General features: G+C 40.7%; 1 protein-coding gene across 1 annotated transcript in view; it reads left to right on the forward strand.

Annotated features, from left to right (window-relative positions):
* Positions 1-787: 787 nt before the first annotated feature.
* itgbl1 (integrin, beta-like 1) overlaps positions 788-21,831 on the forward strand; it is a 38,018-nt gene continuing 16,974 nt past the window's right edge. The window contains exons 1-6 of the mRNA XM_052082491.1: positions 788-1,057; positions 4,794-4,996; positions 15,172-15,318; positions 15,973-16,095; positions 16,303-16,443; positions 20,167-20,307. Of these exons, the coding sequence (XP_051938451.1) occupies positions 966-1,057; positions 4,794-4,996; positions 15,172-15,318; positions 15,973-16,095; positions 16,303-16,443; positions 20,167-20,307 (847 nt within the window). The 5' untranslated portion in view covers positions 788-965. The remainder of the gene's footprint in view (positions 1,058-4,793; positions 4,997-15,171; positions 15,319-15,972; positions 16,096-16,302; positions 16,444-20,166; positions 20,308-21,831) is intronic.

The raw sequence follows: 21,831 nt of genomic DNA on the forward strand, positions 1-21,831 counted from the left end.
CAAAATGTACTGTACATTTACTGTATACCAAAATAAACCAAAAAACAGACAGTAACAAAAACAAACCTAAAAAAAGACCAAAAAAATCTCATATGAAATAATGCAATCTTTAATCAACTGTCTTGGCACCTTTTTAAGTAACATTTCAACATTATTAAATGTCATACAGGTCATAAAAACAATGAAAAAAAAATGAAAGCAAAATAATTTTTAAAAGTTACCGGTAAGGCTGTTGATATCAAAACACAGCTTGATTCTGTTTTTTTTTTGTTATGTTGTTTTTTTTTAATTACTACAGTATTTGTTTAAAAAAATAAATAATAAAATCATCATGCCATCTCTGATAACATTCCACAGTGGCATCAAAAATCTAAAAAGAGCAAATACTGCACAATTTGACTGAGCTTTGAGATTTGCTAAAGTCTCATGTAACTTCTTGTATAATGACTATTCAACCTCCGAAACAATATACAACATTTGAGGCAGGTGTTTTTAGCTGGTTTCAAAAACCTTACACCTCGTACCGCATTTTGGATATTTGACTTCCTCCATCGTCTCACAAAGCGTTTTTGTGCCTTCTATATTTTCTTCCAAATGAAACAAATTCTGCGGGCTAGTCCTGAGTCCATGAAAAGGATCATCTGGAAAAAAGAAAGAAGAGGGAAAAAGTGAAACAAAAAAAATAAAAACAGTCTGCTTCTCATTATATTCAGAAACTGGTGAGTGAACATTTCATTTTGGCAGTTTTCCCCTGTAGAACTCTTGGCCAGGACTGCGCCTCAGAGTCACAACTAATGAAAGGCACTTGTAGGGGAAGAGATTGGGCCAGCCTGCTGCTTTTTCTCTCCACCTTTGGTTTTCTCTTCCCCTCCTTTTTTCTTCTTCTTCCTGCAACTGTCAGAGAAAGGAGAGTGGGAAAATTCCTTCAAGTTACTTCAGCTTCAGGTTAACTGTGCGATTTCAACATGCACACTGAAGTTTGGGTGCAACCCGTGCTAGTGCCTCTGATTCTAATTCTGCTCTCAAACGTGGAGGACACATTGTTACAGTCTGTGAGGTGAGTTTTGGCATAACTTCATACTGCGCATGCAAAGATATGTTTTGTCATGTTTATATTGGGATGAATTGAGGTCCCTGAGGGGAAAGAAGGTGCAGAATTTGCTGACAAAGACAATGCAACATGCAGTGTAGAAATGTTGAAAAGTGTGCAAAGATGCTTTTTTGCACTGTTTTAGTTTGTTTTTAAACTTTTCAGTCCTACTTTAAAATGTGGATACCTAAGTCTTTGTTTGCAACTATGCTGTTATTACCTTTCCAAAACAACACACTTCAGTTTGAAAGTATACATCCATATTAATACATGATTAGATCTGTTGAATTGGATTCTGTGGAGTGAGTTTTGATTTTTTTCCCCATTTATTTAAATGAAAACATATTCCTTTATCAACTTCTGTTGTATTTTTACATTTAATAAAAACAATGACAACAATTTTAGTTGAACACATAGTCATTTTATTTGTTGATTTTTGGTGGAGAAATAATTTAATATTTTGTTCCAAATGTTTGAGTTAAATGCATGCAAGGTACTTAAAAAAATAAAATGCAAACAATCATCCATTCATTCTCTGAACTGCTTAATCCTCACAAGGGTCGCGGGTATGCTGGAAACTAGCACAGGTGACTTCGGGCAGTAGACGAGGGACACCCTGAACCGGTTGCCAGCCAATCACAGGGTACACAGAGACGAACAGCAACCAGTCACACTCATAATCACACCTAAGGACAATTTAAAGTGATCAATGTTTTTGAGATATGGGAGGGGACCAGAGTACCCGGAGAAAACTCACACAGGCACGCGGAGAACATGCAAAGTCCACACAGGAAGGGCCGTGGCCCACAATCGCTCTAACAGTCGACCACCGTGTCGCACCATGGTAATCAAAACTATGTTTTATGTTATTTATAATCTATATTAAATAATGCAATAATTTTGCATCCGCATACTAGACTATAACTGCAATTAACATTATTTTTTGTGTCATTGTTTGTAAAAATGTAAATTTTTCATTGGCTCCTAATTAGTTATATTTGCCATCTAATGCCACAGATTCTTCTTACAATAATGCTCAATTTTGATAGACACTCTCAGAGAAGTATTACTTTAACAACATGATTGCTATTGGTGCTGTACTTTGGAGTACAGCGATTCCCAAAGTGTGGTATTATCAGTATATGAATCCTTTAGTTATATGCAAAAGAATCACTGAATTAAATGTTCAATCTGTGTATAATATTACAGTGGATGAAACTTTTATAATCCAGTACTGTAGATTTGGGTACAGTTCAGTTGTATTTAACTTTTAAGTTCAATGCATTTATATTCAATCTCTTGCTGATTGAACATTCATTCACGTAATTTTTTGTGCACAAATTCTTTTGTGCACAATATTTTTTAATTTAATTATTATTTAAGTACAGTTTTCCTTTTTTACTTTGTCATTTTCAAACGGTACATACTGTTACAGTGTTCCTGTGATTAAGCTCATTAGGATTGTAAAACTGTACCTAATGTTTATTCTCAGCTGAATGAAATATTTCCCGATTTGAGGGACAATCATCTAGGTGTTTTGTTGTCCATGATGTTGTATTTATTGGTAAACCCACACACACACACGTATTAGATGCGGGAAGCAGCAGCAGCTCTCAATTGATTTTTCCACTATGAAAAAAACAAACCAAAACAAAAAACAAGTATAACAATATGAGTGCTAAAGTGGGTGTGAGTCATTCATTAATGAAGGTCCTGCACTGCTAAAAACAAAAGTGAAGTGGATGGAGGTATAGTCTTGGCAACTGAAGGAGAACAAAAGCCTGTTATTTACAATGTTGGATGCATGGGACATCCAAAGGTGAGCTACTTAAAAAGAAAAGCAGATTAATTCATCAGTCAAATGGTATTTTGCCCAGAATCTTAATTCAGCATCTCAACAAGACATTTGGGATAACTGTGTTCTTTAATGTAGTGGCAACAGTTTTGGGACTGACCTTTTCAGTCCTTCTAAACCAATGTCTACAAATGCATGCTTGTGGGAGTTTAGTGTAGAACAAATTGAGACCTTTGATCTAAACCTCAGGTCATTGGTAGCTTCATGGTCCAAACTGCCGACTTGCATGCTCTTAGCAATGGATAGATTTCCATGACTCCAAACCAAGACCACTTGCTGTATAGTGGCTTTGTACGTCTTACTTCTGCAGGACAATTGACTTCCGTCACATTCTCATTGGCTTCCATGCAAGTGACATGGAGTTCTCAAGATCTGTGTCCTCCACCCCTGGTTATTGCAAGAATAGTGATTCATTTGGCTGACATTTATGTGGCTGGTGAGGGAAAGCTTTGCATGACCCCAACCCTGCCTTACTGGTCGTGTAGTTATTCATATGGTTGACTTCTGCACCTGGTTTGCGATAAATTCCTATTAACTTAATTCCAGGTCATTGGTAGTGTACTGGTCCACGTGGTTTTTATTATTATTCTGGCTGTTGTTGTAAGGAATTACATGACCTCAACATCTGGTTGCTGGTATTGTTGTGGTTCACATAACTGACGTATGCAACTGATGTTAATGAGACTCCCATGACCTTAAACCCGGGCCATTGGCAGTGCAGTGTTTCATATAGCTGACTTGCGATACTGCTGTGGCGTACATTCCCCTGACCGCAATTCTTTATCACTGGCAGTTCAGTAGTTCACGTAGGTGACTTGTGCATTTGGTGTAGGATACATCTCAACCCTGTAATACTGGCAGTACAGTGGTTTGCATAACTGACTTGTGCAGCTGTCACAGGATACATGCCGCTGACCACTACACATTGGCAGTGTTAAACTAGCATCCCACTGAGAAGCGAAGGTTTACAGGTGTTTGCAACCGTAGTGAATGTCGATTTGCCAACAGGGATTCGTTGAAGGTCGCAAAGGGTCTCCAGACAGTCACAAACTGCTTGAATGGTGGCAAACAGTTTTTCTTAAGTGCAATGAAATATAAAACATGTTCAAAGTACTGTAAATGCTACATATATTACAAAAAGGGTGGCCCGGTGGTCCAGTGGTTACCGTGTCGACCTCACAGGCCAGAGGTACCGGGTTCAATTCCTGCTCCGGCCTCCCTGTGTGGAGTCTGCATGTTCTCCCCGGGCCTGCGTGGGTTTTCTCCGGATACTCCGGTTTCCTCCCACATTCCAAAAACATGCACGGCAGGCTGATTAAACACTCTAAAATTGGCCCGAGGTGTGAGTGTGAGCGTGGATGGTTGTTGGTCTCTGTGTACCCTGCGATTGGCTGACAAACAGTTCAGATTTTCCCCTCCTACTGCCCAAAGACAACTGGGTTAGGCTCCAGCACAATCTGTGACCCTTGTGAGGATAAGCGGATCGAAAAATGGATGCATGGATATATTGCAAAGAGTTTTTCTTGTTGCAAACAAAGATTGAAAATTTTCAAATGTCGTTGCTACAAGAAAAACAGTTTGCCACCATTAAAACCATTTGCAAATGCAACCTAGAATGAGCCTTGAAGCAAATTCAACATACGCTACCTTCGCAAAACTCACAAACCTTCGCAAAGTGGGCTTAAGTGGTTTACAAAACTGACTTTTGTGCAAATAGCATTGGATGTACAGTATTCCCATATACCCATTTTTTTGGGTGGGGCAGTGCAGTATTTCACAAAGCTAAATTCCTTTCTTCTCTTGGAAAATTATAAAAGATAACTTTTGGTCTTCTTTGTTGTTTATTAGCCAGGTGGCTGGCGTGTGTCGACTCTCCACTGAGTCTTCCCTGCGTCGCTGCCGGACACCCGATGGCAACATCTGCAGCGGGAGGGGCAAGTGCGACTGCGGTGTGTGCGTGTGCCAGGCGTCAGATCCAGGGAAATTCTTTGGGCCTCGCTGCGAGTGCCATGACTGGGTCTGTGCCACACACAATGAAAAAAATTGTAATGGTGCGTACACAAACATATGCAACACAAGCAAATGATTCACTAAAGTTGTCAAAAAGAGCTAGAACAGTACTTTTTGCAGGGATGAGCAACTGATTTATCAGCGTTCGATGAAGAAATCTTTGGATTTACAAAAAATTCTTTTTTTCCCCCAATGGATTTTACTGAGTATCAGACAAATGCAGAGTTTCACTATTTGCGGGTGGCACATATTTTGTCCATATTTAAACTGGTATTTTTGTCATACATTTGGTTCCGGAAGTGTGTGGTCCTATGTGGCTTCCCGGTAGCGTGAAAAAACAGTCACGCCATCATTTAAGTTGCCCATCCCTGCAGTACTCATTCCAGAACAGTCTGGATTAGCCTGGCCTCTGTTGTTTGACCATGACAACAGGTGCCAATTGATTGGGGCAGGACCTGTGGCAGCCTCTACTGCACATTTTCAGTGTGCATGATTTCGCCAGGAGATTTCACAAGAGTCAAGTCTCAGCCACAGTTTTTGCAGTGATTCAAAATAGCAATCACTTTTGCATTGATGTGGCGATGCTGCAAATTAGAGCCCCAAAAATGCACAGAAGCTATCACACAGATAAAACAATAATAATAATAATAATAATAACAATAATCATGACCATCATCATCTTCATTTCCAGGTTCAAGCCGGTTCAGAAACAGCTGCTGACGTTCTGCCACCAAGACATAAAAATACAGTCTATACAACACACATGTACACGTGGTACCGTACATGTTGGGTTTTACAACAATACTTAACCATAGTTACAATCTCACATGTACCAATGGATGAAATAGATTAGATGAAATAATTTGTGGTACAAATATTTTCGAGCACATTGTCAGGTCCATTCAATTCAATGAGAGCAGCGTCTTATTCATTGGGTTGCGTAACAATAATTTGACGACCTATCCAAATTACTGCTACCAGGACCAGTTCGACGTTGTCACAAGTGGACTGACATTTTCAAAATTGTCAATTTCCATCGCTTTCGGCTGCATTGCCCATTGTGCACTGGGCTTTGGGGAATGGTTCGACTGCCAAATCAGAAAATACATTTCTCTAAGAAATCTGAAATAGTTTTTATTCAGCTAGCTGCTTTTTGGTTCATGCCGATAGCCACAGCACTTTGCAAATAGATTAGATGATTCTCGCTGTCTAAGAATAGAAAGGAAACAAACATTCAATCATTCCTATCTGATCCGCTTGTCCTCACTTGGTTTGCGCGAGTGCTGGAGCACATCCTAGCTGTCTTTGGACGAGAGGCAGGGTTCACCCTGAACTGAAGACCGGAGCCCAGATTCAAACCCATGACGTCAGCACTGTGGGGTGAGGTGCTAGCCAGTCATCCACCAATCTGCCCTGAATCAAACAATTAAATATTATCTCAATTAAAAAATATATCATAAAAACAACAAAACATAAACTCCATGGTCTTGCCACTTTGCAGCAGTGAAAACTTGAAATTCTTACTTCAACAGAGCGCTTGGAGCAGGCGAAAAACAATTGGTCAACAAGCATCATATGAAGGGTTACCTATAAGAGTCCAGTAGATGTATATTGCTATATTTATATTCATATTTAGTTGATTCCACATAATTATCATTAGCCGCACACATTGCAGTCAAAACTAACATAGCACTGTGCAAAATGTGACGCAAACACAAGCATGCTTCTGTAACCACACGCATTATGTAGTCACTGACTGCCCAGCGGTTCGGCGCAGGCAACGTGAGCTGATTTCCCACTCAGTGACAGCCTGAGTGGTTGTCTGTCTTTCAGTTCTTTGACTAAATCGGGAGCCAAAATCCGCTGGGTTCGGCTCATGAGCTTGAATAGAATAAAATAAATGACGTTGAAAATGGTGAATGAACTAATGTGTTGCTGCCTTTATTTTTTACTAGGCTTCCTGGGACAGTCACTGGGTGAGATGCATGGTATTTTGCTATAGGGCCCTGTATGTTTATTACACTGTATGGGAGTGTAATTACCTGAATCCAGATGTCAGGGTTGAATGGTCCAAAAGGTGCAGTTGCACATGGGGAGCAGGTCTACAGTAATAGAGATGTGAATAGAGGCTCGGGCGGCAGTTGCACGTGATGGCTTTGCGAGTGATTTATTTGGTCAGACAACATGGCCGCTGCGAGAAGCTCATTATGGTTCAGCAGTCTGGAACGATGAGGCTGGACTTTTTGGCCCCGATAATGGGCTTTCACTCACTGCTGCACTGCTTGGCATCCAAGGAGTGATGGTGTTTCACACCTTGATGTGCGCTCACGCACCAAAACACACTGATATGTAAGGGATCAGGCGATAGCGCAGCGACAGTCTCACAAAGGAGTGCATAGCAGACTAGCAGAAATATTATCCAAGCATACCGAACGTAACAGATCTAAGTCTTGTCTAAGTTGTTGTTTAGAATTAGTAGGCAATTTCTCCCATTATGTTTGATGCCCTTCACGTTTTATGAAATTGAATAGCTTGAAATGTGCAAGATTTTCAATGTTTCCGTAATGCAAACTCTCTCAGATGAGTTATTATCCTCAGTATGTTGCGTGAAGTGTAATTTCAAAGGCAGAGCTTTTGTTACTTTCTGCATTCAGTTTCAACTCCATCCTGTTCTGTTTCTTTAAGTGTAAGTGCTCGGGGGTGTTTTTTGTTTTTCTATAAAAGTAGAGATGGAGGAGGTATTATACGGACAAATATACAGTATTTGTCCGTATAATTTCACATGCATTCATTCACATGCAGAAATATCCATGTTCCACATTGAAGGATGTTTTGAGAGAATAAATACCAGTGCCAGGCATTTGGAATCGGACCCTACAAATGTATACTCAGGAAAGTTGATCTAACAAAAAAAACAGTTATTTTAAAAAAAACAAAAACAGGAACAACAGACACTGACAGAATGTGATCATGACAACTAAGGGCTCTTTGGCATTTTAGTCCTAGGGGGGGGGGAATCACATGATGTCGGCATAATCCTCTAACATGTTTTTTCATTTTGTTTAATTCATTTAAGTTTATATGTGTGTGTGTGTGTGTGTGTGTGTGTGTGTGTGTGTGTGTGTGTGTGTGTGAGAGTGTGTGTGTGAGAGAATCTGTTTTTCTTGAATGGGCACCCCCCTTGGGGAATGTTTCTTTTCACCTTCAGTCAGATTAATGGCGTGCTTTCATTTTATCTGAGATCAAAAAGACGAATACGCTAATGACAACAATAGGCATAGAAATTGTACAGATGGATTTGCACATATGCTAAACAGTGTGAACAGTTTGTTCCCTGAAAAAATGTCATAAATTCTATTATGACATAATTTACTCATAGTGGGAGAGCAGACATATCCAACTATAAACAATTCGGCTTTAGTTTGACACAATGAAGGGGTTTGGATCAAGGGCGTGCATAGGTGGAACCTGAGAATCCAAAATGGTGGCATCCACAGCCCCCCCCCCCCAAACAAAATTGTTTAGGGTCATGGCTGTCAAAGGGTCACTGAGTTGGGAAAAGTTATGATCATTTTATGATGTGACAGCTGGCCCTGTTTTTACTTAAGTAAACTATTTGCACAAAATTCTACCAAATTCTTATGATAACAAGCACAGCAACTTAATGATAGCCTTGACCAACATCTGCTCACCAAATGTGCAAACATGTCTTGTGATATTCTTTCCATTGTTTTTCCCCTCCTCCCTTTCTTCATCTTCACATCTCTTTAGAATTTGAACAGTTTTTTTTTCAAATTAGTTGTATGGGAATTGCTTACAAATTCGTGATGATAACTTCAAAATAAAAAGTGCAACTGGAGCTATTTCACATCTTTTTGGAATAGCTTGTGCTGTTCAGGCTCAACGTGGCACAGCCTTTAAAAAAAACACCTCCCCCTCCCTTCTTCTCACTGAATAGCCACGTGAAGTCTTTTCCACTCCAAGCTGAGCAGAGTAATTTCTTCTAGTGTGTGTGTGTGTGTGTGTGTGTATACATATATAGCTGTCAAGCTTCTGCAGAGCTTGCTGAGGAGCTGATCATTTGAATCTGATTTGTTGGGAGGGGAACATCTACAACATGTAGGATAAGGGCCGACGAAGAGCTCTACTTGTCTTCAAACATGTATAATGTATGTAGGAACAAATCCCTGAATTAATTTTATCGAGTCTATAATTAATATTTATCAGGGCACTTTTTTTCCTTGGCCCATGACCCAATCGTCAAAAGTTTCACAAAAAACAGTCTGTATTTAAGTGTCATCCTAACTCAGAGCAATCAAAACATAACCTCAAGCCTCATACTTGGGTGAGGTACAGTGGTGCGACTGAAGATGAGCCAAACGGATCTCCGATCCAGAACAATGCTCATTCTTACAACCTCTGTTCTTTTTCTGGCTGGAGCACCCAACCCCGTGTTTCCAGGCCTTACTGCCAAGAGCGAGCGAGGATCCCACCCAAGGGGCATTGTGTCAGCAGCAGGACACATCAAACACCTCCAAATGCAGTACAAGAATTACATAACTGATATTGGGTTTTGCAATACCATGCCAGACGTGAAATAATTCACCACCATCACTTTTTAATTTCTCAAAGTGCGGTCCACGCTCCATGGGTGGTCCTCTAGAAACCCCAGGTATTCTGCAACTTGGAGCACATTTCAACAGAAAAAACAGAAACTTTACATGAGAAGACGATTGTGCATTTAGGCCACGGGAACCATAAAACAACAGTAACAATACCCATAAGGCTACTTTATCAGGGACAAAAGACCCTGCCAAGCGGGTTTGGGGTAGTACAAAAGAGATCAAGCAACCGATATTTTCAGTCATGCCGAGCCCGCCGCGACTAAAACTATCGAGCTGTATTTCGCCTGAGCACCTTAGAATTCCAGCAGCTAAAATGTTGCAGCCAGACATACACAGCACTAAGAGACCACACTGCAAATGTCCATGGACCTCTAGAAAGTACCAGCCCAGTACTAGCTGGCCTTGGAAAGTAAAATGCATTTCAAAAATAGTTCCTGTTGACCCAAACATACAATGGCCCTCCAATAGTTCTTTGTCCTGGGGTAAAGGTCCTCCTGTAGTCCCTGAACTCGGCAAAAGTAAACAAATATGGAGCAAATCTTACCTTTGATAAGTAGTACTACAATATCCATTGGGTACTGTTGAAGTGCTTGTGCTATTGTTTTCCGTTATTTGGAGGTGGAACATCATTTATTGTTTTATTTCAAAGACATATTTTCTATTCATATGTTTTTACTTGAGACACTGTAAGCGAGCCATTTGCTGTGCTGTGACTCACTTAATGATTCCAGTGTGGGCTGTTGGGAGGAAAAACGCCACTCAAGTCTTGACAGTCCACGGTGTGCCACTAACACTTTCTGCTGCTGAGACAAGTGCCAGAACATCCTGTCTGTTTTGAAACATAATAAGTCAAAAGGAGAGTGCTTCTTTTATAGATTGGCACTTACAAATATGGGTGTCTGTTTTTTTTTTTAGTCCCCCGTCAACACGAGACTTCCTCACTCACCCACAAGAATAGGAGAAGAGTGATAATTAGTTACTGAAATGTGTGACTGAGTAAATTAAGTGGATATGCAATAGCTACAGTTCAGTATTCTGCAAAATGACTGGACCACCAATTTCATAGCAGTTATTTTTGACATCGGAGGACAGAAACAGCTTAACAGTTAGTTTTAAAGGTGTTTTGCAAAAGGTCAAGAAGAGTTATTAAGTTTTGGTGAGGTATGGAACAGTCTTCTGACAAGGAAGGGTTCCCAGCAATTGTTATGTTAGTTACGGGGAATGAAAAAAAATGTCCAGTGCTTTATGAGCTATACTCAATCGATACCATATTTTCGGCATGAAAAGGCGCACCATTAATGAATGGCCTATTTTAAAACTGTTTTCATATATAGGGTGTGCCGATTTATAAGGCGCATAGAATAGTGGCTGACGTTGCATTATGCATCCACTAGATAGAGTTATGCTAATTGTAATACAACATAATACAATATACAGTAGCTTTATTTATATAGGGCCTTCACAACCGCTGCACCTGTAACAAAGTGCTTTACAGAACATATAAAATACTACATCCAAGAAATCAGAATATTGATCCATATGATGCTCCCTCAGGGTGTAGTATGAGGCACGATGCAAAGTCCATAAAAATACAAGGTTCATTCCTTGGCATAAATACAAATGGCAAAACAATAAATGAAAGACAAATGTTTTGAAGACAATTGATTCAACAAAAGGGCACACGCACCTCGTGGCACATTGACAAAGGGCTACTTGACTCCTTCTTCCTTCGTTTAGTCAGTAGTTAACAAAGCTTTTGAGATTATTTTGGTTTCATAATGGCTGTGCAGAGCTCACAAAGTAGTTGTCTGTTCGAGTGTGTTGGCGAATGCACTTGTCAATTAGTGTTGGGCAGAACCCTCTTAGGTTACAATTGGTTCCTGCTAATAATCACCACTAGATGGGATAGAAACACCAACAGGGAAAGAACTCAATGGGGAATATAAAGAGACTATCACACCATATCATATATAAGGCGCATCGGATTACAAGGCGCACTGTCGGCTTTTGAGAAAATGGAATGCTTTTAAATGCACCTTATAGTGCGGAAAATACATTATTTTAGTGTGAATACCAATAACTGTGTGAATACATACAGGACTGTTTGTGAATATTCGTCATCATCTATTTCAATTAATTCTAACTGCATTACAGGAATTCAATGTTCACACTGCTCTTTATAATATAAACTATATGACAGTGTTGCATGTATTACATTCCCATTGTTCAGCCTTTACAGAGGTCTGGCACAGGGCTGAGTGCCATTCTTGTAAAGTTGTTTTTGTCATTAAGTTAGATTGTATGAGTCACTGACTCATATCTCCTTGGCACCTGTGGCCCCAATTGGTTGTAACCAGGGATTGTGCAGAACCTGATTGGCTGACTAACCATCTGTGTCTGTGTGTGTGTGTGCGCGTGTGTGCGTGTGTGTGTGTGTGTGTGTGTGTGTGTGTGTGTGTGTGTGTGTGTGTGTGTGTGTGTGTGTGTGTGTGTGTGTGTGTGTGTGTGCGTGCGTGTAGTAGCGTGGGAAGCGACATCCCAAAGACAGAGTGAATTACTGGGAACGATAAAGTGTGAACAAGACATGACTTTTCCACACATAAACTTCCAAAGGAGATTAAGTGGTTGCCACACTCCCGTTTATGGCAGACTACTGGTTGAGCCCAGACAAATACATGCAGGAGAGTGGATGTCACTTTCAAATCTCACACATTAAGTGTGGCACTTTGGGTTTTTTTTTCTAATTCAGCTTCTTGGCTCACATGGCAGTTGACCGTGTCAAGGCATGATTTGCGTCCCCTTAACGAAAAGGTAACGTGGGTAGGAAGACTCAAAAAGACAAGAAAGGACAGAAGGCATTGACAGAATACAACCACTTCCCAAACAGTACACCAAATTTTGTAAAATGAGGATTATTGTGCACACTATTTTTTGAGTTGAGTTTTTTTAGCATTTCAATGTTTACCCATTTAAAAGTCCAGGGCGAGAGCCAGCTTTAAGGTTAGGCAAAACTACTGGTCTAAGGTTTAGATCAAACAATTACTCACGCTCGACGTTTGTTAGCGATTACATGCGCAAATGCAAATTTTCTTGTTGACAGTGAAATGCTTTTCGGGCTCTACTTTCATTTGTCAGATTCTCAAAGGTGTACAAAGTGATAATGAGGATAGATGGCTGACAGGACTGCGAATGACTGATGGACAGCCCTTGAGAAGGACACCGAATTTACATGATGAATGAATCCGGAGGATGATTGTGACATACGCCAAATGCACACCGAGCAACATTTATACTGCACTGACTGGTCGGCCACGGGAGATTCCGTCTGCAGGGTTCAACATTAAGCCTTTTTTGGGTGGTGGCCACATGAGCCATGTTGTGGTTGCCCTGGCTGAAGTGGCACCATACCTGTGTATTCATGATATAATATAAGTTTCAATCATCAATTGCATATTTGGCATCTCTATATTGCATTATTTAAGTCTTTCATAAAATAATATTTCTGAGTAGTTACTTCTTTGAGTTTTTTTTAGCAGTGTGAAAACTAACTGAATAGTTAACATTTGACATCCCAAAAAACAAGATTTGCTAAATTGATTCATGGAGGTTCAAGTGTATCTGTGGATGAAATAGTGAAACGCGTAGTCTCAGTGTCTCAGTCTCAGTAGTCTCAGTCATGCAGTGGCCCAGGGCCATCGGGACCTTTGATGTCAGACCCTGAACTGTTTTCCTATTTTTTCCTATATGGTAGAGGATATTTGATCGTGACTTGAGTGACAAAAAGAAGTATTCCTCCAATAAAAGTGGAGAAAATTGAGGATTTTTTTGGGGTGGTTGTTAAAAGGCTACTTTTTGGTTAATGGAGAATGACAGCAGGACATTAGGAATAGATGACTGGAAGCACTATTCGCACTCTTGGTTGTTGATTGGCACTCAAGCTCTGAAAAGAAATTCCACTCACTTTTCGGACTGATGCTTTCAAGATGGTTTACCTGTTAACAGGCTACTTTCTGCCTCGTGGAGAATGACTTAAGATATTGGGAAATGATGAACGGGACTCATTTGCAGTCTGGCTTTGGGGTTGGTCATGACTCGAGGGGCAGAAAGAAAATATGTTTAATGAAAATGAAATGATTGAACAATGAGGCGTTTTAGTATTAATATTGTATTGTATGTCTGTCAATCTATCTGCGTTCTGGATCATGATGAATGATGGATGGGATCATTTCCATACTGGGGTGGGGGGAAGAGTCCCGTTGTGACTAAACCATATTATCGGAAAGAGATAAGGAGTTTCTCTCATCATCTAGTCATTGTCTGTACTGCTTGTTCACATTTGGGTCACCGGTGAGCTTGAGCTGATCTCATGTGAGATGGGCCAGATGCAGGGTACACCCAAGACTGGTTCACCTCATCACAATGAATTCCTCTAATAAAAGCAAAAAGCAACCTTTGTCAGTGAGTAGGCTTTTTGTTGTTTTGCAAAGTACAACATAGGATGTTAAGAACGGACAGTTTCGAACAGTTCTTTTTATAGACGATCCCCCCCACCACCCCGCCCACCCACCGCCCACCACCCCAATCCCCTCGCCCCAAACTATTGAAGAGTTTCGTTCTTGCAATATGTCCATTCGATAATTATTAGACTACTTACTGCTAGCTGTCGAACGATGCTAGGAATGGACACATGACTGTACAATTTTCATTCTTAGCCAGAAGGAATGGCTCCATTGTGATTTGAAATAATTTCCCTTCACAAATGTGAAATAATCATGGTGTTGATCTTCATCAGTTGGTTTGTCTGTTATTAGGCTATTTCTTGGTTCACGAAAAGCGATTTTCCGATGTAAGTAGGACACTCTAAGCTATTTGCATTCTGTGGCGGGCGGACTGGTTCCATCATGACTAGAATGGCAAATAGAGAGAAAACATTCCTCTTGAAAACAATTGTGACGCACCAATTGTGTTTGTTTTTCCATTTGATAGTTATCAAGCGTCTTTCTTCTTCATGGAGAATGACATTCAGAATGCACAGAGATGATGGCACCACCTGCATTTCTAGGGTGGTGGGGAGCAGATCTATGGTGACTCGTGCAGCAAAAATAGTTAATTTGTTTCTCTGAAAAGCTCATGCAGCAGTTTGTTTGTGTGTTAGTACAGCAGGACATTTTCTTGTTCATCAACAATAATGTAGAAAACATAGAATAGACACACTGAATGCGACCAAAGGTTTCGTTGTGACTTGAGCGCCAAAGCAACAAAAACAATCCTCAATCCAAAGAGAAATCTCAATTAAGTAATAGTAAAGCAATAAAAACAAAAACAAAAAAACTCAATGTTGCAGTATTGATTAGTATGTCATCTGTTCAATAGCAGTCTAGTTCCTGGTTCACGGAAAACTGACATAAAATGTCAGAGTTAATAATATTTACATCCTAATAATGTGCTACAGAAGGAAACACATTGACAGCCTCCCGCTAATCCACAATAACACCCCCTAACCCCCATTTATCCTGGGCTTTGCACGCCATTTTTAACCACAAAATTTCAGCGTTAATAAACAGCATGCAGTGTCTGGTGTTTCCTTTCAGATCACGGCTACTGCGACTGCGGGAAGTGTGAGTGTGACGACGGCTGGTTTGGAGAGGCCTGCCAATTTCAAGAGGAGTGTGACCTTTCTGGAAAAAAGAGCAGGGAGAAGTGCAGAAACCCACAGGGGGTGGTATGCTCCAACAGAGGTACACTGTTTCATTAAGGCGTAAATTATTCATCCATGTTTAATATTAAGCTCGAATGTTGAGGAGTTAATCATTGATCAGCAATTGATTGCTGTGTTTATCTCCAAATGACTCAGCAGATAAATACATATTACAGCGTTATTGCAATATTCTCTCTCCTTTTTAATTATTTTTTTTAAAAAATGCATTTTTATTGTTATGATGATTGATTTTTTGTTTGTTGTTGTTGTTGTTTTTTTTAAACAAATCTCCTGGTAACAATTTAGTAGGATTAACAGCAAAAGATGCCCCAATGCTCTAATTTATGGAAATTGACAATGATATCATTTGCGATTTTTTTTAAATGATTATAATGAATGTCAAGAAAATAAGATACATTATTATTTGGGGGAAATGTAGTAATTTGGGAACATAAATTGGACTAGTGTATCCTCCAAGTTTGCGTTAGTGAATCAAGTCAAATTGAGCATAAAAAGCAATTTTCAACATATGGAAAAAATATAGCTGCAATGGTCACAATTGTGTGTTGTAAAAAATGTAGTGCACCTGCTAATTTATTGCGCATATACATTCAAATAGCTGTTTGTATTTTCTCCCTTATTCCTTCTGTGATATTAACTTAATTTTAAAATACGGTAATATTTTTGGCGAAAGGGACTTGCCACTGCGGTAGCTGCATGTGCAACAATGAGGACCACAAAGCCCTGGTGACAGGACCTTTCTGCGAGTGTGATGACAGCGAGTGTCTGGACGAGGAGACTGGTGAAGTGTGTGGAGGTACAGTGTGTGCCAAAGCTCCCATCTGGACAAATATTGTAACGTTCATATCATTGCAGTATAACACTAAAGTTGTTATGATCAAAAGTCAAGATCATCTGAAGTGTCTTTAAAAATATAATAGAAGATAAAAGATATTTTGTAGTTGAGTGAACAACCCACTATCGGATTGACCTCAGGTTTTTGCATGTTGCACTGTGCTTCCAGGCCACGGCCAGTGTTACTGTGGAAACTGTTACTGTGCTGCTGGTTGGCATGGAGACAAATGTGAATTCCAGTGTGACATCAGCCCATGGGAAAGCAAACGCAGATGCTCATCTCCAGACGGCAAAATCTGCAGCAACCGAGGTCTGTTCATCCACTTTGAAGGCACAGGGAAACAACGGGAATTGGGATGTTTCGAAAAAAAAGAAAATAAATATCTTAAACGAAACTGTTACTGTATTTACAACAGACTTAAATTATTTTTGAATGTAAACAGGCACTGGATACAGTAACAAATCGCAATTAATAACATAATGAAATAATGTTTGCACTCATCTTTAAATGAGCATGTCATTTTCATGTCGACAAAAAAACAAAAATGCTAATCACGATTGAAACAAAAGGTCAAAGAAATGGGTCTCGCCGTCACGCAAACTAAGGATCTATCCAAAAACTATCCACCCATTCAGTTTCTGATCTGCTTATCCTCACAAGAGTCTATGTGTGGACCTTATTCCAGCTGTCATCGGGCAGGAAGTGAGGGGCACCCTGAACTGGTCGCCAGACAATCGCAGGACACATATAGATGAACAACCAGCTGTGCTCACAGTCACACCTAGGGACAATTTATAGTGTTCCATTAACCTGCTACGCATGTTTTTTGGACTGTGGGCGGAAACCGGAGTACCCAGAGAAAATCGACCCAGGCACGGGGAGAAAATACAAACTCCACACAGGAGGGCACCTCTGTACTGTGAGGCCGGCATGCTAACCAGTCATCCACCACACTGCCACATCTGAAAACTAATGAACGCAAAAATGAAAAACTAACCACGAGCTAATGTGTCACAATAACAAAGGGGGCATGAATTGTTAAACAAGAGACACTGGCTGATGGCCGAGAGCAGACAAGCTCACTGCTCTCAGATGCATGACCACCGGCGTACTCCGACAGAGGCTCTTAACTGCCGGCGGTTAGGTCTCGGATGTTCGTACAATTAAATGCATGTTAATAAAAGAACAAAAACTAACAAGTCTGCTTTTGAAAAGTACATTCGAAGCAGCTGTTTGTTAAATGGAAAATGTGTTCCACAATTCAGGAATGACATTCGACATGGCTCTCACAGTGACTTCAATGGGACATTAAACAGACACCAGATCCGAAAAATATGGAAGATCCTGACCGTTGATGGCCATATAAGTGACTCTTTAATACACAACCATACACTAAAAAAACAAGGAGTTTCTTGAAAGACCACAAAAGCTATTTTGGTGAGAATTCTATGATTCCAACTTTTTTTTAAATTTGGGTTGTCTCTTTTTACAATTAGTTATGGAGCTCAGCAAGAGGATGTCTTTGCAGATTTCCCATTTTCGCTTAATTTAACAAGTGACAACACTGACTGTGTTCACGGAGGAGAATGTTGCAGCACAGACAGGGGGCAAAGGTCCGACAGAATTTACCAGAGCAAAGAACAATGACGGTATGATAAGAACATTTAGACTTGAGCTTCACGTTGGAGTTTTCCATATTTGCTTGAAGCTATTTGTATAAAATGGATGAAAAGGAAAGAGGAAACCATCAGGTTTGTAGGGTTGCACAGATCTAGAACAGGACTGAACTTGCATTTGCAGGGAAGATGGGGAATTGGGGAAGTATTTTTAAAAATGTAAATGTTACCATGGAAATGTACTTTTTTCCCCTCTTGACTTGAAAGGCGCATATACGAAGTTTCAATGAATCAACAGCTCGTAACAAAAAAAAAGTCAAAGTCAAGTAACCACTTGTTTGAAATCTTTGTAGTTTTAGTTAGAAGCTATTGTAAAATGGGTAAACATTTAAATGCAAAAATGTACAGTATGCTATATTGAAGTGTAAACTGCTGGTTTAGTCTTGTTTATTCCTACAGATTTGCAGGGAAACTTTCCAATTCTGAATATCCCGCCCCCAAAAGATTGGTCAAGTCTAACAGCACAGTATACACTGATGTATTGGGAATGATAGGGGTCAGGATAGTTATTTGGTAAGGGTCATGCAGAAGATTGGCGAGTCCTCATGGAGGATCTTGGGAAGGTGAGGATAAATGCTGGGGGGGGGGGTTGAGGATAATGGGGTTTGTCAAGGTCAGCAGGGAAGCAAGATGGGGTTATATGAAGGAGGATGCGGGTAAATCTTGTGGAGGGTAGGAGGGTATTTGGGAAGCATAGGGGCTCAATTGGGAGTACACATCTACAAGGATGGATGGATATCAAACGCAATTACACTTGAGAACGATATTTCTTCACATAGCAGCCGACACTAATTGACTCCTGACTCTCGTTTATTGCCATACGTGTCATCCATTTCAATAAGTAAACGGAACAAAGAAATAGAGCTTTAGTTGATTTCACTTCAGAGCGTAAAGAATAAAACTGGTGGCGTTACGCATGTGAAATGATTTATGTGCATCTATAGACTTGAGAGATGTGGCAGTTGTGGAGCCAATCTTTCCCATGTCATTTAAAATTAAAGAGCTGCTGAGTATTTCAATGTTGACTTGAAACTAGTGTGCGTGTTTGGAACGGTTTATTTCTCCCACTTCTGTGCAGGAACTTCAATGCCGGAAGACTGCTTTGTATACAGTAAAAAAAAAAAAAATTAAAGTACGATTCATCAAGAAACACACAAATAAAATACATGCCATACAAGTTATTTGCAGTCATAAGCATTAAGTAAATATATTGTAGATATACAGACGAGATTCCATCATTCTCCATATCATAGAAGTGTGTGTATATACACACAAATACACACACACACACACACACAATTTTTGGGGACCGTTTTAAGTGTCTTTGTAGTCTACAGTAACCTTCACCCCCCTGCATGAAAAGCTTGACTGACAGGAGACAGAGTAGCTCCTCCATCGCCTGGCTAATAATACCGTAACTGGCATGCTGTCAAACCGCAAGCAGCTGGGTGGCGGCGCTTAGGGGTAAATTCATGCATTAATACACAGAGAGATTCACAACCATCTATTTAGGAGGACTGTGGACGTATGGTGTAGAGAAAAATAACAATTATGATCAGATTTAATGTTTAAACTCTTTGGTGGAAATTGAGGTGTGGATGGTGCAGTATTTGACTTTGGCCTATTGCATGAAGGTAAATGACTATGATGACTCCATACATCATTGTCGTGATGAGATGGAGGACGTAGGATTGGGGTGGGGGTGTTCAAACCTAACCAAATGGGCTGATACACACCAAAGGGATCGCCAGCCGGCATGTTTCCCCCGGCCTCGCTCATGCTCTGGCAAGCAATCATCATTTCTGGATGCTGCTGAGCCGACGTGATTCAACCACATACAGTACAATTAATGACAACCGTATATACACACCGTTAAGACGGGGACCAGAGGTGGTACTCACACTCCGTACTTTGATGTTTTAAGAATGCATTTATTAAATCACTCCACAAGTTATCCAACTATCAATCAATAAAACCACGCTTAACTATTTACATCTTTTTATGTCATGTGATCATCTGCAGATTGAAAAAGAAACAAGGCTATTTGAACAATGTCAGTCATATTAAATATAGATATCCGTTTTTCAATGTGGGGAGTAAAAGCAAAAGGTCGTTGGAAAAAGAAATACGAGTCAGGTGCAGTTGCGTAAAAAAAACATCTACTTACTGGTAAATACAGTGGCAATGTTGTGCTTCATAACGTACCATCTCTGAGAACAAAAAGAATAATTTGCTTAGGGTCAGGATTGCGCGACCCACCCAAGATCATTTAAGTTGATCCTCCACGCAATTGTAAAAAACAAATGAAACCTCATTGGAACTGTAATTAAATATATGTCTCATGTGCGTGTCTTAGGCACCTGTGTGTGTGGGGAGTGCAGCTGTTATGATGTGGATCCCTCTGGCGACTGGGGCGATATTCATGGCAACACCTGCGAGTGTGACGAGAGGAACTGCCATGCCACCTACGACCGATACACCGATGACTTCTGCTCTGGTGAATATTGGGCTGATTAAAATATATATATATATATATATTGAATTACAGCTGCACAATAATTATCCAATTTTGCCCCTTCAGTGTAGGCAAACAAGGAAAAATATGCTTGGAATATGAATTAAGCACAAAATCAATGTGTCAATCACATTTTGCCACTTGCTCTCGAATGAAAATTACATCACAGTTGTTCAGGCATCAGGTCATGACCAATCATGGCTCGGTTCATGAACGTTACATGAGCAAACAGAGGAAGACGGTGATTGGTCGTTACCTGAGTGTAGAGGAGTCATGGCTCAACTCTGAGTCCTTCTCGAATGACTGAGTTTCTCACTCTAGTTCTAAGAGAGGCCCCGGACACCCTGCAGAGGAAACTCATTTTGTCTGCTTGTATCCGAGATGTTGTTCTTTCCGTCACCCACAGCTGAAGATCAGGGTAGGAACGTGGGTACCACAAGTAAATAGAGAACTTTGCCTTTCAGCTGAGCTCCTTCTTCAGCATCACAGATTAGTTGTCGCGACACAGTGGTGGTGGAGGACCCACAAAAAGCAAGCAGGAGGGAGGAGCAGGGTGAACTTGACAAACTGTATTAACAAAACCCTGAGAAAACTAAATCCAGAACAAACTAAGTCCTGAAAACAATAGTGATGGGTCCAGCGACACCGATGCATTGACACATGCGCCGGGCTCACAGAGCAAACCACGTGTCGATGCATGTGCTGCTTCATTACGTCACGTGATTGACACGTGAACTGCATCGGCTGCGTTGACACAGTCCAGGCTTCTAATTGACACACCGGCTGCGTTGACACAGTCCAGGCTGCTAATTGACACATTGGCTGCGTTGACACAGTCCAGGCTGCTAATTGACACATCGGCTGCGTTGACACAGTCCAGGCTGCTAATTGACACGTGAACTGCACCGGTGCAGTTTAGACTGCATCGGCTGCTTGGCACAGTCCAGGCTGCGCCACTTAGTCCAGGGGGCGTCGACTCAGTGCAGAGGGCGTTGACGCAGCAAAAGCCCGCCGCACAGTGTTTATAAGGAAGTGCGTCTGGCGACACAATACCACTTGCCGAAACAAGCCAGACCTCACTCACGCTCGCTTGTCGAAGTTCGTGTCAGTGCAGACTTCGTGTTCGTGCCTTGCCTTCCTTGCCGATTATGGAGCAGAGACGCAAATCATCCGCCGTGTGGGACCGTTTTGATGTCCTGGAGAATAAGGTATTATTATAAGGCAGCTGTACTGGAAGGACCAACACACTTCTTTCCCAAACCTCTCCCACCTCGCAAAGGAGTTCCTTTGTACGCCAGCCTCATCCGTCCCTTGTGAGCGTGTGTTCTCCACAGCAGGAGAAATTGCTTGTAAAAGACGCAACAGGTTGAAGTTTAAAACATTGGAGCATCTTATTTTTCTCAATAAAAATTTGTGAAGTCAAAGCCCACAAGCATCCTCATTCAAATGATCTTCACATTATTTGAACACATTGAATGTTGCAAAATGAATGCATGGATGTGAATG

This window comes from Hippocampus zosterae, chromosome 12 (genome assembly GCF_025434085.1).
Source record: "Hippocampus zosterae strain Florida chromosome 12, ASM2543408v3, whole genome shotgun sequence".
Taxonomy (NCBI): Eukaryota; Metazoa; Chordata; class Actinopteri; order Syngnathiformes; family Syngnathidae; genus Hippocampus; species Hippocampus zosterae.